The sequence below is a fragment of the Plectropomus leopardus genome, chromosome 15 (genome assembly GCF_008729295.1).
Source record: "Plectropomus leopardus isolate mb chromosome 15, YSFRI_Pleo_2.0, whole genome shotgun sequence".
NCBI classification, from domain to species: domain Eukaryota; kingdom Metazoa; phylum Chordata; class Actinopteri; order Perciformes; family Serranidae; genus Plectropomus; species Plectropomus leopardus.
The window spans coordinates 28,648,539-28,662,786 of NC_056477.1; the positions used below are offsets into that span (position 1 = coordinate 28,648,539).

The following is a 14,248-nucleotide window of genomic DNA, read 5'->3' on the forward strand; positions in this document are numbered from 1 at the left end:
TTATTAATTACTGTGCTGCAGGCGGCAAAGCCTCTGTGTCTGCGGCCACTTCATCAGTCAAACACACTCGTGCTCCAGTGAGCTGCCGGGACGCTGGACGGGTGGTGCTACTCACTGCTCTCCGCTTTGGCTGCCCTCTGGTAGAACTTGAGCTCCGAGAACAGGGGGCCATTCTCATGGTACTCCTGCACAGAAAAGTGCACATTTTTAACAGTTTTATTATTGCGGGTTAAAGAAGCACTACACGTGGCAAAAATGTCAAAACATGTCTTAGCATACATAACACTGATTGTGAGAAGTTAGTGTCCCAAGCTTTCTCTTCTCTTGATTCAAAGACTGATGATTCAAATACATGGATGGTTCACGGCATCTTAACAAAGGGCATTTCATTTTGATTTGATTAAGTGAAAAGAAAATCCTTCTCTCATTCTTTTGTTTTCCCTCCTTCAACCAAGGATGTAAATACATGTACACAGTAAATATATACCACATTACCTTCTGGTGCAAGGAGAGAGCCAAATTACCTTGCAAACAAATGTAAGCATAATTACTTGTGCAATTAATTGTACTTGAGTGGGTCGGGGGCCACTAACAGCCTCAAGTGCAATTTATTTTTAGATAATTTACAGTAGGCAATATTGTATGCAAGAACACAACAAAGACAGGTACATCCTCACCAGGCTTCATTTAAAGGGGCTTGCATAAAAAAAAAAAAACAGCTGAAATATATATTTGAAAGAGTCCAGCCCAAGAAGCGTAGTGTCGTCTGCTAAAAGAACTTGAACCAGGCTCAACTTTCAGCGCAATGGCAGTCAAATACATTTAAGGTCCCATTTTTGGTTTACTTTGGTCACTGGCGTCTTCATTGCCTTTCCATAGTTGTGAAATCCTGTCTCAGTGTATTATAAAACCAGATTTTCCCACATATTAATTTATTTTGTGGTGGCCCAGCATGATAACGACATGTACCACCACTTATTAATTTTTCTATTTTTGGAGCTGGACTCTGCACTCTGGGCGCAGATGGAGCAGTAGAACATCAGGAGCAGTAAAAATGAAACTTCATTGCGCTGGGTCTAAAAGTGTGCTTCTAGTCTACTCTGCAGCATCTGATCCTCTTATCTTTTGATCTGATCAGCACTGACCATATCAACAGATCAATAATCCACCCCTGCAACTCAAACACCACAAACAGCTGTTGAGGAAAAAAAGGAACTCACAAAGAGTTCCCCCTGCAATGTGTTAATGGACCCATTAAAACCTCAAAATTTAGAGAGGGGACACAGAATGATACAAAGGGACACACAGGCATGAGAAGGAAGTAGATACAAACCGCTACATGCTTGCATGCCTCTGCACACAACTCAAGTTGCACTTTCGGTTTACAGCCATGTCTGTGAAAACATGTACGCTTCACACACATCTTCCCCCCATCAGCACAGATAATTAACTCAATCAGCACAGTTTAAGGTGGGCATCCAAGGTTCTTAATCTATGGCCAAAAACATGTTTTATGAAGTCACAGTGACCTTGACTTTTGATCTTCAACCACCAGATTCTTATCATTTCATTGTTGATTCCAAGGGGACACTTCCACTTTGAGGAAACTTCAGATATCTCTTTCACAAGATTAAGACGATTGCAAGGTCACTGTGACTCTGACCATCGACCACCAAAATCTTATCAGTTCATCCACGTTTGTGTCAAATTTAATGAAAATCCCTAAAGATGTTCTTGAGATATTTCATTTACAAGAATGAGACAGACATGGTCACGGTGACCACCAAAATCGAATGACTTCATCCTCGAGTCTAAGTGAATGTTTGTGTCAAATTTGAAGAAATTCTCCTTGAAGTGTTCTTTAGATATTGCGTTCACAAGAATGCACCGGACATATGTACATACCCACGAACAGACAACTCAAAAACATAATGCCTCTGGCTTCAGCTATCACCGGAGGCATAAAAATGGAAAGTTTGATAATTGCCCTTCCTCCCATCATCAGCTACCACCACAGATAAATGCTAATTCTAAGGGAAATACTAAAATCACTGGCCCTATTTGCTGCTAGTTTTAACATGTGTCCTGAATGATCAGATCAAAACTGGACAGCTTTTTTAATACAGGTGTGAATGCACTAAATGTGTCCTCAATGGGTTTTAAGATCACATTCTTTATTTGCATATACAGTGGGGAAATGAGGTCCAATCACAAGTGGTCACTCGAGATCCATGTGGAGACGCATATTAATGCCACGTGTGACCAGATGAACCTGTGATCAGATAACCAAAGATGCATGTTAACACCAAGTGTAAACAGGCTCACTGTGCAACACTTTGGTGTCTGATACTCAGTATGAACTTGCTGGAGTGAACGTAGCCCTCTGCATTGTTTAAACACTTTTTTGGGTCTGGGTCTGAACTACTGCTTGCTTAGCCTGGGCCAGTAGTAATTATTTTTAAAAGCTTTTTTTTTCTTTTTTAATTGAAAAAAAAACATTTTAGCATGAAATTCCATCTTTTATTTGGCCTGAGATCTGTACTTTGCTGAGAAAGGGTGCAAATACAGCAATGCAAAGAGGGATAGAGGTAATCACTACAACTGCTGAAGCCTCAAATAAGCATCAGCAGAAATTATATGTCGTTTTCACAAAAAGGTGCATATGACAATTTGCTTGTTTGAATCTAAAAGTAGTCAAATGCATAAAATAAACCTGCCACTGCAGTCAGTGTCACTCCATCCACATAGCCATCATTTGCCTATTAGCCTGAAGGCTACCCCAAACAAGTAACCTAGAAGGGGAAGTGGACATTACAATCCAGCAACAAGTGACTGTGTAACACATCTATGCTGGTTTAGGATAGTCCACTTCTCCTAAACAAAACTACTGCACTTAATAAAGTTCCATTTTGCTATGTTGTCAAAAGTTATTTTGGTCATCATTTGTTGCACTTTTCTCACATGCTTCGGCACAGTGACTCCAAACTAAATAACGTGATGTTAGGTGAAGCAGCAACTAAAAAAGGCAGAAACACGTCTTTGCCGTAAAGAATTTATATATGCGTTATTGTCCATGGTAGCAGCCAATTTCTGCTTCCAGCACAGAGAGTAGTAAGAGGAGCATCTTAAAGTCCACACAACACTTCGAAAAAGCATTATTGTGTACTTTAAAGCAGACCTATTATGCGTTTTCGTATTTTGCGTCTCATAAATAGTGACAAATAGGATGTTCATATTAACCGTGGCCAAATTTTTAAATAATGAGGTTAATTTATGTAGCAGTAATCCCTGTAACAGTCTGTTTCCAAATAGTTTTTTTACTGTGGCTACAGCATGACATCATCATGTGCCTGATTTCCTTATATGGTCAGCTGCTCCAGGCATGTTACTACATTACATAGCCTAAACTGCCACATGGAGCTAAACGCAAACACCAGAAAAACATGTTAACTTGGTCACTGCTGTTGTGATTTTCATCACGATTTCAGAACATATTCCCGCTTTAACATGTCCAGTCCCTTTTAACAGCATTTATTGGCAATTTTTCTCTTTAAGAAGTGCTGCTAATTCCTGTTACAGCTATTACTGGGCTGCAAAACGATGCAGAGATACACAAGACCCAAATGCTGAGCAGTCAGAGCAGACTGAGCTTTTTTGGAAGGGGCCTTTAAGAGTCAGATGCTAAAATGGAGCATCCTTAGACAGAGGGTGAATGCAGGTGTGAAAATAATGTATTTTTGGCCCATTAAAGCATGTAAATGTGTTCTATTAGTTTAAAATACAAGAACCTGAAAATGAATATAATCGGTCCTCTTTCAGATGAACAGGTTGTCTGTGTGCAGCACAGTGTACTCACCACTTTTATGACAAAGTCAGTGTCTGCTGAGACAGGTCTGTCCACATCATGGGAGGCTTTGGGACAACAGGAGACATTGAGGAATGATCAGGCAAAATGCAGGCTACAAGTATTATACATAAGTATAAATGTTGGGACTTTTGCTGATTTGAGAGGTATTTATAGATTAATGGGGTAAAAAAACTGTTATGAAATACAAGTTGAAGAGTCAAAATTCTTGCAGCAGTCTGATCTGTGAACAGCTTTCAAAATCAAGAGAAAACAGGCCAATCAGAGTGTGTCCAGAAAACAAAGTGTGACGGAGAGAGACAGGAAGTTATTCTATTAATCTGCATGCGTGTACATACTTGTGTGACAGAGTGTGATTAAACAGGGTGTGTGTCTGCGTGAGTAGGTGTGCCATCACACAGTGTTCTCTCTTACCAAGATAGATCAGTCCAAAGCCACCTTGACCTATGATTTTCCCCAGCCTCCATTTCTTCTTCTCAGTGTCCGTCAGTACAAAGCCCTCTGGGAGTGGTTTGGGTAACGCCCTCTTTTTTGGTGGTGCCATGACAACTGTGCAAGTTTCAGGAATTATGTGGAAGAAAACATTAGAAAAACAAACATTTTATATTCTAGGGAAATATGCAAAACTGATTAAGCTGACATATTGTAATGCGGCTGTGATACGAAACTTCTGAACACAACTGTAGGCCTCTAAGGCCTAACTCATCTCAATCAAATAACAAAATGAAACAAAAATTAAAAAACACCTGTCCTGGCTAGAACAACATGCTCTGTACTTATGCTGCCACTTTTGTTATGTTTTATAAGTTAAAGAAAAACACAATATACAATTCTGCTGTCTTAAAAAGTAAATCTGACAGAAGATTTCTTAATAGGGGACAGTTCTTTACCTATCAGAGGAGGGGGGTGGCTGGGCTTTATTTATTTATTTATTGTATTTCTTTACCCTCACCAAGCTACAAATGTTTTTCCTTGTGCCTCCCTGAATGATTTGGGAAAATAATTGACCCTCCCTTCACCATATGTCCATACTGTGAGCCAAAAAAAGCCTCCACAGTGCTAAAAAAATATTTAACATTCTTCCATCGTTTAATAATATCGAACAGTCCCTGAGCAGAAGCACAGGACTGTAGCTGTTCACTGCCTGGTCTTTTGGGAAGTTGTGTTCTTGTCCTGTGTATGAGACAGAATTTGATCAAACTGCATGTCGTTTGTCTTCTCCAGGATCATCTGAATGTCTAGAATGTCCATCTGTCTATTCAAATTTGCAGATAACTCGTCTATTTAATTGAGTTACAGGACACACAACAGTGGCAGCAGAAATACCTGGACTGCTGAAGATAAAACTAGCGAGCACCGTTAGTTAAACACGCTGCCGTTAGATGACAAGCGGCAGTTACGGTTTCGAATAACTGGTGGCAGAGAATCGTTTAGACAACTGAAGTAGATGCAACTAGCAGCTAACTTAGCGTTTAAGTAGCTCTTTTATATGATTTCATGTTAGCTGTCACATGCTAAATTACACACCGACCTCCACAGGGAGTCCGACGTCGTCAGTTGAGCCTTTTTGTAGAAATATTTCGACAAACTTTTGTTTTAAACTTCACAGCAACTCTCAGTCTTCCTCAGCATTCGATTCTTAGCCATTAGCCCGGTAGGAAACAGAAACAAATCCTCATCACTTCCTAAAAGTTGTCCCTCCCGCTCACCCGCACAGCCAATAGTCAGCGAGAAAACTTTCTTAACAACCCAGTAGCCAATAGGGAAGCAGTAAAGGAGGGCATATGCAGTGTTACGCACTCACGCTGACAATTCGATTGGCTTACGTGTATTTTATTATCTGAGGAATGAAATGCGAGCTCTTCAGCATTTATGTCAAATCATGGGATTAATTTACGACCTGATACCTTCATCAATTGTTTGATTTTTTGTAAAAACAAAATTAAAATGAATTAATAAATAATAATACAGGTAAAACATTCTCATGGATTATCTATGAATAAAAGCAATATACAGTAGTAAGCACTGTTTACATAAAGACATATAATATATTATCCAGATTTAACAAAAATCATAATTGTAAGGGCATTAATTGGAATAGAAGGACAGTCTGTGAAGTAGTAGCTGATAAAAGCAGCTGAGCCAAATAATCCTTATTTCAAAATCATTAAAATCATTAATGAACAAGGGGAAAATAACAAGAAAACAATATCATTATATTATTATTATTATTATTATTATTATTATTATTATTATTATTATTATTATTATTAGGTTTCAAAGGGTTAGCACTGTCTGGGTCTTTTTCTGTTTTCTTTTTTAAACTTGTCTTTATTATTTATTTATTGGCTAGTTTCAGGTAATTTTCTTTTAACTTTTTACTAATCTTTTGAAAATATTCTTTCCAAATATTTAAAGAAATCCAGCTAATTTGCTCAGGTTTCAAAGGGTTAACTGTATTTAGGTTCTTCTTTAGGTTAATAACAAAACTCAAAGTTATTGAGTTTGACTTGGAACTTGAGTGCAAAGACTTGAGACTTAATTCTAAATTGCAGAGCAATAACTTGATGCCGTCTCACCTGCTGCATTTCTCCTGCTCCAGCTAAGCACCCTGGAAGATAAGTGACCTTATAGCTGTGCACAGGGCCATTATCTGTTGATTTACACACGTTGTGGTGGGTTTACATCTGTATTTTGAGTTTGTTCACTAAACTCTGTTTACTCTATCTCTATTTGTGCAAACTTTGACCAGAACCCATGATATATGTCAATAGATCTATTGTTTATCAAGCCAGAGGGATGATTAATCCTATTATTGAGGCCAGCGGCACTGTAACAGTTCACTGTAATCTAATGATAAACGAATATGTTATTCTTGGCGAAAAGACAGAAAGAACTTTAATATGACTTTAATATAAGCCATAGAGGAGTCACTGGGTTTAACCAAGTATCAGCAATTAGCTTTCCCTTTGATAACCCATCTTTATTTCTCAAGTAGCTAAAATGTTATTCAAAAGCATGGTATGTTATATCACGCTCCATTCAGTGGTTGCTTTTAAATCATTATGATCACTAACATTAGCATAACAGTTCTCAGCACAATGCTTTTTCTCAATGTCAATGTCCCTAAATTAAATCAAGCTGCCACAGCAGTGTGTAAAGTTATGGTATTTGGTTCTGTTCTATGGTATTTTCAAAAGCACAAAGATAACACAACAATGATTTAACCTCTTGTGATAAAGGTATTTTCATTAAAAAATATACCAACCAAATATTAATAAATGGTCCAAAGAAATGTCACGCAGAGACATTTGAATAGCAGAGACTGTGCTTTTATTGACCAGTGTCATTTTACTCTCTGAATACAATAAATACTGTTGCTGGGCTGTGTCCTTCACTTGCAATATGAAGTCTGCCTCTGCATAAAAATGCATTCATTCATTTAATTATTCAGTAATACTGAAAATTTATTTTTTATTTAAAGGTCTCATTATTACTGAAATGTCCCTGCCACTGGAGCGGTGGATCAGCGTGCTTTACAGAGCAAATGATTCCCATACAATAAACTCATTAATCTAGTTTTTTCACATCTTAGGTGTTCATGTGCCTTTAGGCTGTAAAGTGGGAGCAACATGGAAGCTACAAAGAAGATTAGTCGCATTTTAGTGCTAAGAGCATTTAACCCTTAAATTGGCAGACACATATAAATATTTGGGAAAATTAGTTAGCCATTATTAAATGGTTGGTTAATTGCTATTTGTTTTAATCTATGTAATGTAAGCTGAAATAACAGGATTTCAGGATTTTTATTACATTTTTTTTCAAATCTGACTTTTAGTTTCCAAATTACAGTCTGTATCTCCAGAGATATGTTGCCCATATAGGGTATAAATTATACACTCTCCCCTTTATTGAATAGTTCATGTGCCAACATTTTAAATATTTTGTAAACAATTAATTTGCTACTTTCTTTCATGTTTTGCATAGAATATTTTTTTTAAAAAGTGAAAAAAAGAACAATTGTCATTTACAATTATATTTTGAACACTTTTGAACACAAATCTAATCTTTGAATAAACAAAGACCTATTAACGTTTATAAACAAAACATTTAATTCCTGTTTTAAGGTGATATCAATATCCTATCAGTATTAATATTCTATCAATATCCTGTTGTGGTTAGTAGTGTAAAGAATTTATATGGTGCAGTGAAGCAAACTGGTGTCGCTGCCTCTAAATTTGATGTACCATCAAGCAGAAAAACAATCATTAAAAAAGTAAACAGCAATTCATTTTTCACACCTTTATATTATCAATTACCTATAGAGAATAGACCTCAAAAGATAAGTATATCTGATTGTTGTTGACTTTATACCCTTATCTGGGCAATGTATCCTTGAGGATACAGAAACCATTATTAAACAAGAGGCTGATAGCTGTTTCCAGTGTATTTATATTTTTATATAGTATTAATTTTTAAAAATATATATTTTATATATTGTATTTCTATATTTAATCTACGTCATTCTACATGAACAGCATAACATGATTTTACATTACACTTTAAATGTGATCAAAAATTGATGTTTAATATGTGAATTAAAAAAAAGTTAAATACCATTGACCAAACATTGATTTTAACCCACAATGCATAAAAATGTTGGGCAAAAGGGGAACTTGTTTTTATATTGATGTTATAGATGACTTCAGTTTTATGAGGTATCCTCCTGTGTATCAGCCTTGTAGAAAGTTATCAGGCAGCCTCCAGGGTGTTGAGGGTGTCATCTATAAATTTCCAGTTTAACACAGATCCCAGTACTCCCCTGTTGCACTCAGTACTAAAGTGTACTCCACCTATGCATAAATACTCCAAATCGTCAATAAGGGGCAGCTGGTGTTAGCAGCAACGTGCAGTAAAATGGAAGTAGAGGTGGTGCTAGATTCTGACATGGAATTGGGGCCTTCAAAGCAGCCTCTTGTATACTGCTTATTCAACTTACTCAAACAAATCAATAACAGTTTGTTTTCAGGAATTCAGGCGTCCCTGTTGTAACCCAGCTTGATCTCCGTTTTGCTGTACAACATGGTCAATACCGCGCCTGGCTAATGAACGCAGGCTGCAGGAACAAATACAACGCTGGAGCCAGTGGTGGACACGAACTCGCACCATTTCTCCCCACTCATCGCTCCCAATCAAGCTTGTTTTATTCCGATGAAAGGAGAGGGAAAATGCCTTCTCTTGTTGTTCCTGTCGGCGTGCACCTGCAGTGAGCCTATCGATCTACAGGCACCCTCAGGGCCTAATTTAAGACTCAAGGATTCTGCTATGAAAGGAAGAAAATAAAAACATCACTGGTTGAACATCAGGTAGTCATAAGGAAAACTGGGGGAGAAGCGGGTCTGCTTTGGATTGAAGATGAGCTCTAAGTCATGTACGCTGTTTGTCTGAAGATCAATGGAGCAACACTTACAATGAATGTGGCCCAATTATTGCACTATGGAGCCTATGGTGTTTGAATACCTGCTATTAGCTGAACTTATATTTAATTGGCTCAGGAACGCTTTTAATTGCACCGTCCTTCCCTAACCTCTCTTTAAAAATGTGTGCATCATCAGTTCAGGTATGGTATTAATATGTTTTTTGCTGGTAATACAGACCTGCAAGGTGTCCTTATACCTGTTTTTTATTGTCCCTATTTAGGACTGTTGTATCTGTAAGGCAGACACCTCCTTTGATTTTACACATGCCGATCAGTTCCTTGTATTGTTTTGTTGCTCTGGAAGATGCTTTGTTTAGTCCCTGCAGTCCATTCTCACTCTGAACTCGTCAAATCCGTCTGCTCTCAGCCTTTATTACACCTTTACCGGCAGTGTTTCAACCTGGCGCTGTCCTGCGTCCACTGCAGGAGTATAATAACACCACAACCATTCCTGTCCACCTGCATTCTCAGCTGACGCCGTTCAGTGGCATCTCATGTGGACGCGAAAGGTGGCTTTTGGCATCAGTATCTCAGCACTGCAAAAGCCGCAGTATTTGGTGACTTTGGAATGAGAATGGGCTGGCCTACCCTATGAGTATAGACATTAATTTATGACAGAATGCCTTGTGAACCAGGCCCACGGAGAGAAACAGCATTATGAAAACCAAAGGTCAAGATATTTCAAGCCCGTTCTCACACTGAACTTGTGACATGTGTCCGCACTGACAGAGCGGACACATGTCACAGAGCGGACACTTGTGACATGTGTCCGCTCTGTCAGTGCCTTTCCCATATGAGCTCGACAGCTAAAGCCGCCTTCCGCGTCCAACCAGAACTTTGGCCAAACAGCATCAGATGAGAACATGCCCGGACAGAACCAGTGTTGTTTTTATATGCAGGCGGACGGCTGGATGGAACCGGGCGCGTCCACATACAACATGTTCAGGCGGAAAATCTGGTCGCATGCGCATGAAACTCTGAAGGACAGTCAGGCAAAAACGCTACAGATTACACAGCAATGTAATATAGAGCATGAGTATGAGTATGTAGCATGAGTACTCCTATGGGCAGGCAGGTGAGGAGGTAGATGTGTCCTCACAACCAACTGACTTTCATGTGGGATTCTGGCAATTGCTTCCAGCGTGGATGTGAGGTTTGTTTTTTTCTACACCTTAACACTGTGATGGTCACGTTGGTTGCCATGTGCTGTTGTGTAAACCATGCGGATTCATCCTACCATTTGCATTTGTTGACATAACAGTAACAGGCTGCGTCATCCCACCATGATATCATCCCACCATGATATCATCCCACCATGATATCATCCCACCATGTGCATTTACTGACATCATGATAGCGGCATCCCAGAGCATAAACAGCTGACACAGAAGGATACCTAAAACATAATAAGTAGACGCGGAAGGTAACTGACAGAGCGGCAACATGTGACAATTTGGGAGGAGATGCTAACCGAGTGCATCTGCTACCTGTGCTTGGAGGTAGTTTTATAAAGTTAGTTTTTTGAAGAAGGTACAGCCATGATAAATGTTGTTGGTATTTGTTTTTGTTTTCTCAAATATGTCAATAGCCAGTCTAGCTGTTTCCCTTTGCAGCATATTCTCTGAAATGTTGAACTGTTCCTTTAACCAGTCCTCCACTAAAAGAGACTCTTAACTCCATGGAACCAATCATATGGAGGTTAACTGACTAAATAAAGTTGTTGTCCTTGTCCAGTAGGGAACTGCTGTACAGCCTCACACCCAAATCGATCCAAAAGTCACCAATGTTAACTTCATTGATACTGTAACCTCTCGCTGTGGTCCAGGTTTGAACCCTCGCCTCCCTCCATCGCTCTCCCATTTGCTGTCTGTTGTCTCCTCTCTTTCCACTTGCCCTCTACCTCTCCTGCTCTCTCTCCTCTATCTCCCCCACTCCCCTCCAACTCTGCCACCTCTCACCCGGGGTAATTGCTCTGTGAGCTCGGCGGTGCCTGCCGAACGACACCGCTGTTTCCTCTCGCCACCTCTCATAGTCTGGGCTTGGTGACACCAATCACGACGAGGGCGCGACACCATTTTGTGTAACTGGCCCTCATGATGGAGATGGAATAATTGTCCTAATTAGGGGGCCGTGGATCGGGGCGGCTGCCGTTCTGACCCACACCGGCCGGAGTCCATATGGTGGGAGGCTGATAATGAGCCAGTTAATGTGCTGTGTCCATCAGGAAGAGATACTTAGTATGGACGTCGTGCCAAAGAGGTGGGTTTCACTCTCTTTGCCCTCTTTTCTATGTTACCCACTCATATAAATTATCCATTTTGGTGCCAATAAAAAAAAATACAAAATTCCCTCAAAATGTATGTGTTTAATTACATTACATTTTGTCAGTAATTATGAACATCCTGCCCCTTGTATCATAAACTACATTTTCAAACGGTTTCATTTTATGAATCATTTGTTCCTGGCCTTGTCTCTCAGCTCCTATCATGCAGCTGTGTCACTATTTCATGTTGTGACTTTGTGCCGTTTATGAATATGAGATGTATTGCCGGTTCAAATGAAAGTAATACAAATCTAATGGCCAGTAATGAGATGCTGTTTCACCATCATTGGATGTGGGCTGGGTCTAATGCCAGTGTGTGTGTGTGTGTGCGTGTGTGTGTGTGTGTGTGTGTGTGTGTGTGTGTGTGTGCGTGCGTTCTCAATATACTGTGTATGATTTGATGCTAATAAAACCATACTTTCTGCTCCAGGGAGCAAGCACTGACCAGGATTCAGATTAGGCCTTAATGGCTTCCAGGCCTGGGGCTAAATTGAAATGTAAAACCCCAAACCAAACATCATTTAGTCCTTACGTTTCTTGATGTGGCCCAGCGAGTGGAAATTGGAGACATGTAGCTGTTTAACTGTAATTTGCTCTGTTTCGTGCAAACATTGTTTTGAAGAGGCTGCGCTGCATGAACAGAGATGAACATCTGGATTTGCAGTGCAATGCTACGACTGTTCATTTCCGCTAATCTGCGGCTGCTCAGCAGCCACCCTCCAATGAATTCAACTGTTTAACCACTTGAAAGCTGAGCACATCGGTTAGAATTCCTTTAAAAACATGAGAAAAGGCAATGAGAAACTTAACAAGCCATGGCCCAAAAATTAACAAAAAAATAGTGAAAACAGTTACAAGAAAATTAGCTAAAAATGGATAAATAAATAAAAATAAAAAACAAAAAACTAAAACAAAAAATGACCTGAGAGAAATTGCTGAAAATAAAATACATAAGTATTTATTTGTTATATTGTATCTTTTTTTTCTGAAACACAATTTTAAATATAGAATTATTCTATTTATAAATGAAGTTTTTGGGACATTTCCTCTATTTTTTTCTGGATAACCCTCCACTCTTAAAAAAAAAACAAAAAAAAAAACAAAAAACTTTTTTTTGTCCCCTTGTACATCTGAACGCTGTACAAGAAAACTGATGTTGATCCAGGTTTCAAAGGGTTAAGCACTTGTGAGTTTTCCATCCAGTGTTTATTAACCGGATGAACCTATTAAGCAGTACTGGGTGTTTAGAAGAAGGTTTGAAAATTAAGAATTATTTTGACTATTTTTGGTAGAGGTCCTCATTTACCAGCCAAGATTTGTATATGGGGCCCATGCGGGTAGTAAATGGGCTAAAAATCGGCCCTATGACAGATTTTCCACGGGCCCCATAATTACTCCATGCCAGTTGCCCATATAGGTGGGTATACCCAAGTGGGCCCCAGATAAAATGTCCATTGTGAACCCATACCCACTTCCAGTGAACCAACCCATGTGGGCATTTGGCATTATGTTACCCATGGACAGTCCAATATAAGGCTCATTTTTCAGCCCACATGGACCACACATAAAAATGTTGGCTGGGATGACGATCAATTAAAATGTTGCATTGGAGTCAGTTCAGCTTATAGCCTTGTCATAAACAACCAGTGAGGATCAATTCTACAATAAAATCACCACAACAGCACATGCAAGCGGTGGAAATCAGGGTGATGAGAACTACTTTCAGAAACAGACACCATCTTTGGGATGTCATAACATGGAGGGGCTCTATGACCTATACTGCAGACAAACACCAGGGGGAAACTGAAATTGAAAAGCCACACTTTGGGGGAACTGTTATGTTGTCCATCTTTATATACAGACTATGCTTTGGACATCAACATCAATCTGCATTCCCCTGCACACATGAAGAAAAAGTAAAAAGAGAAAGTCGGACAATTGTGTTATCTGGAGCATGGAAGGTTAGAGCATCGGCTTGGCTGCCTTTGTTGTGCCCAGTACAAAATCATCGAGCACTTGACACATTCACAGTTCAATGCATTAACTTGGATGACCTTGGCCAAGGCAACAGCAAGTCCAGTGTTAAGCAGAAGACAAAGAGAGACAGAAAGAAAAGAGGTGAGAAAATACACAAGAAACTTTGAGGCCCTTTTCATCAGCCTCCCTGTCTCACATTGACTGGGTACATTTTAAAACCATGGCTTGACCATGCCTCTTTTTACTTATCATTCTTCTCTGAAGCTTTGTCTGGCAGTCCATGGACTTCAGTCACTGCTGTATTTATTCGACAAAGCAGTCACACATCACATCAGTACCCTCTTTGTACTCTCAGGGTTGAGAGTTTGTAAAAATAATGAGTCTGAAGAAAATTGCAGTATTCAATGACGTCCAAGTATTTTACTCTGTATGTGTGTCCACATGTCATACCATGAAACTCTTGTGAGATTTCAAAGAAATTTTAGGTTGAATTGTAATGTCTCTTGATTTTGAAAAGTGAATTAATAGACATCAACCTATTATTACACATTAATAGGGTGGTACACAATTCAATTCTGAAATTATTGGAATATAATTTGTTTTG

The 14,248-nt window shown here is 39.1% G+C and overlaps 1 protein-coding gene across 2 annotated transcripts in view; it reads right to left on the minus strand.

The window, feature by feature from the left end:
* vrk2 (VRK serine/threonine kinase 2) overlaps positions 1–5,522 on the minus strand; it is a 29,727-nt gene extending 24,205 nt beyond the window's left edge. For both annotated transcript variants that reach the window (XM_042502075.1, XM_042502074.1), the window contains exons 1-4: positions 5,397–5,522; positions 4,280–4,414; positions 3,857–3,912; positions 116–185 (exon numbers count right to left, since the gene is read on the minus strand). In XM_042502075.1, the coding sequence (XP_042358009.1) occupies positions 116–185; positions 3,857–3,912; positions 4,280–4,409 (256 nt within the window). In that variant the 5' untranslated portion in view covers positions 4,410–4,414; positions 5,397–5,522. The remainder of the gene's footprint in view (positions 1–115; positions 186–3,856; positions 3,913–4,279; positions 4,415–5,396) is intronic.
* Between the last annotated feature and the right edge of the window lie 8,726 nt (positions 5,523–14,248).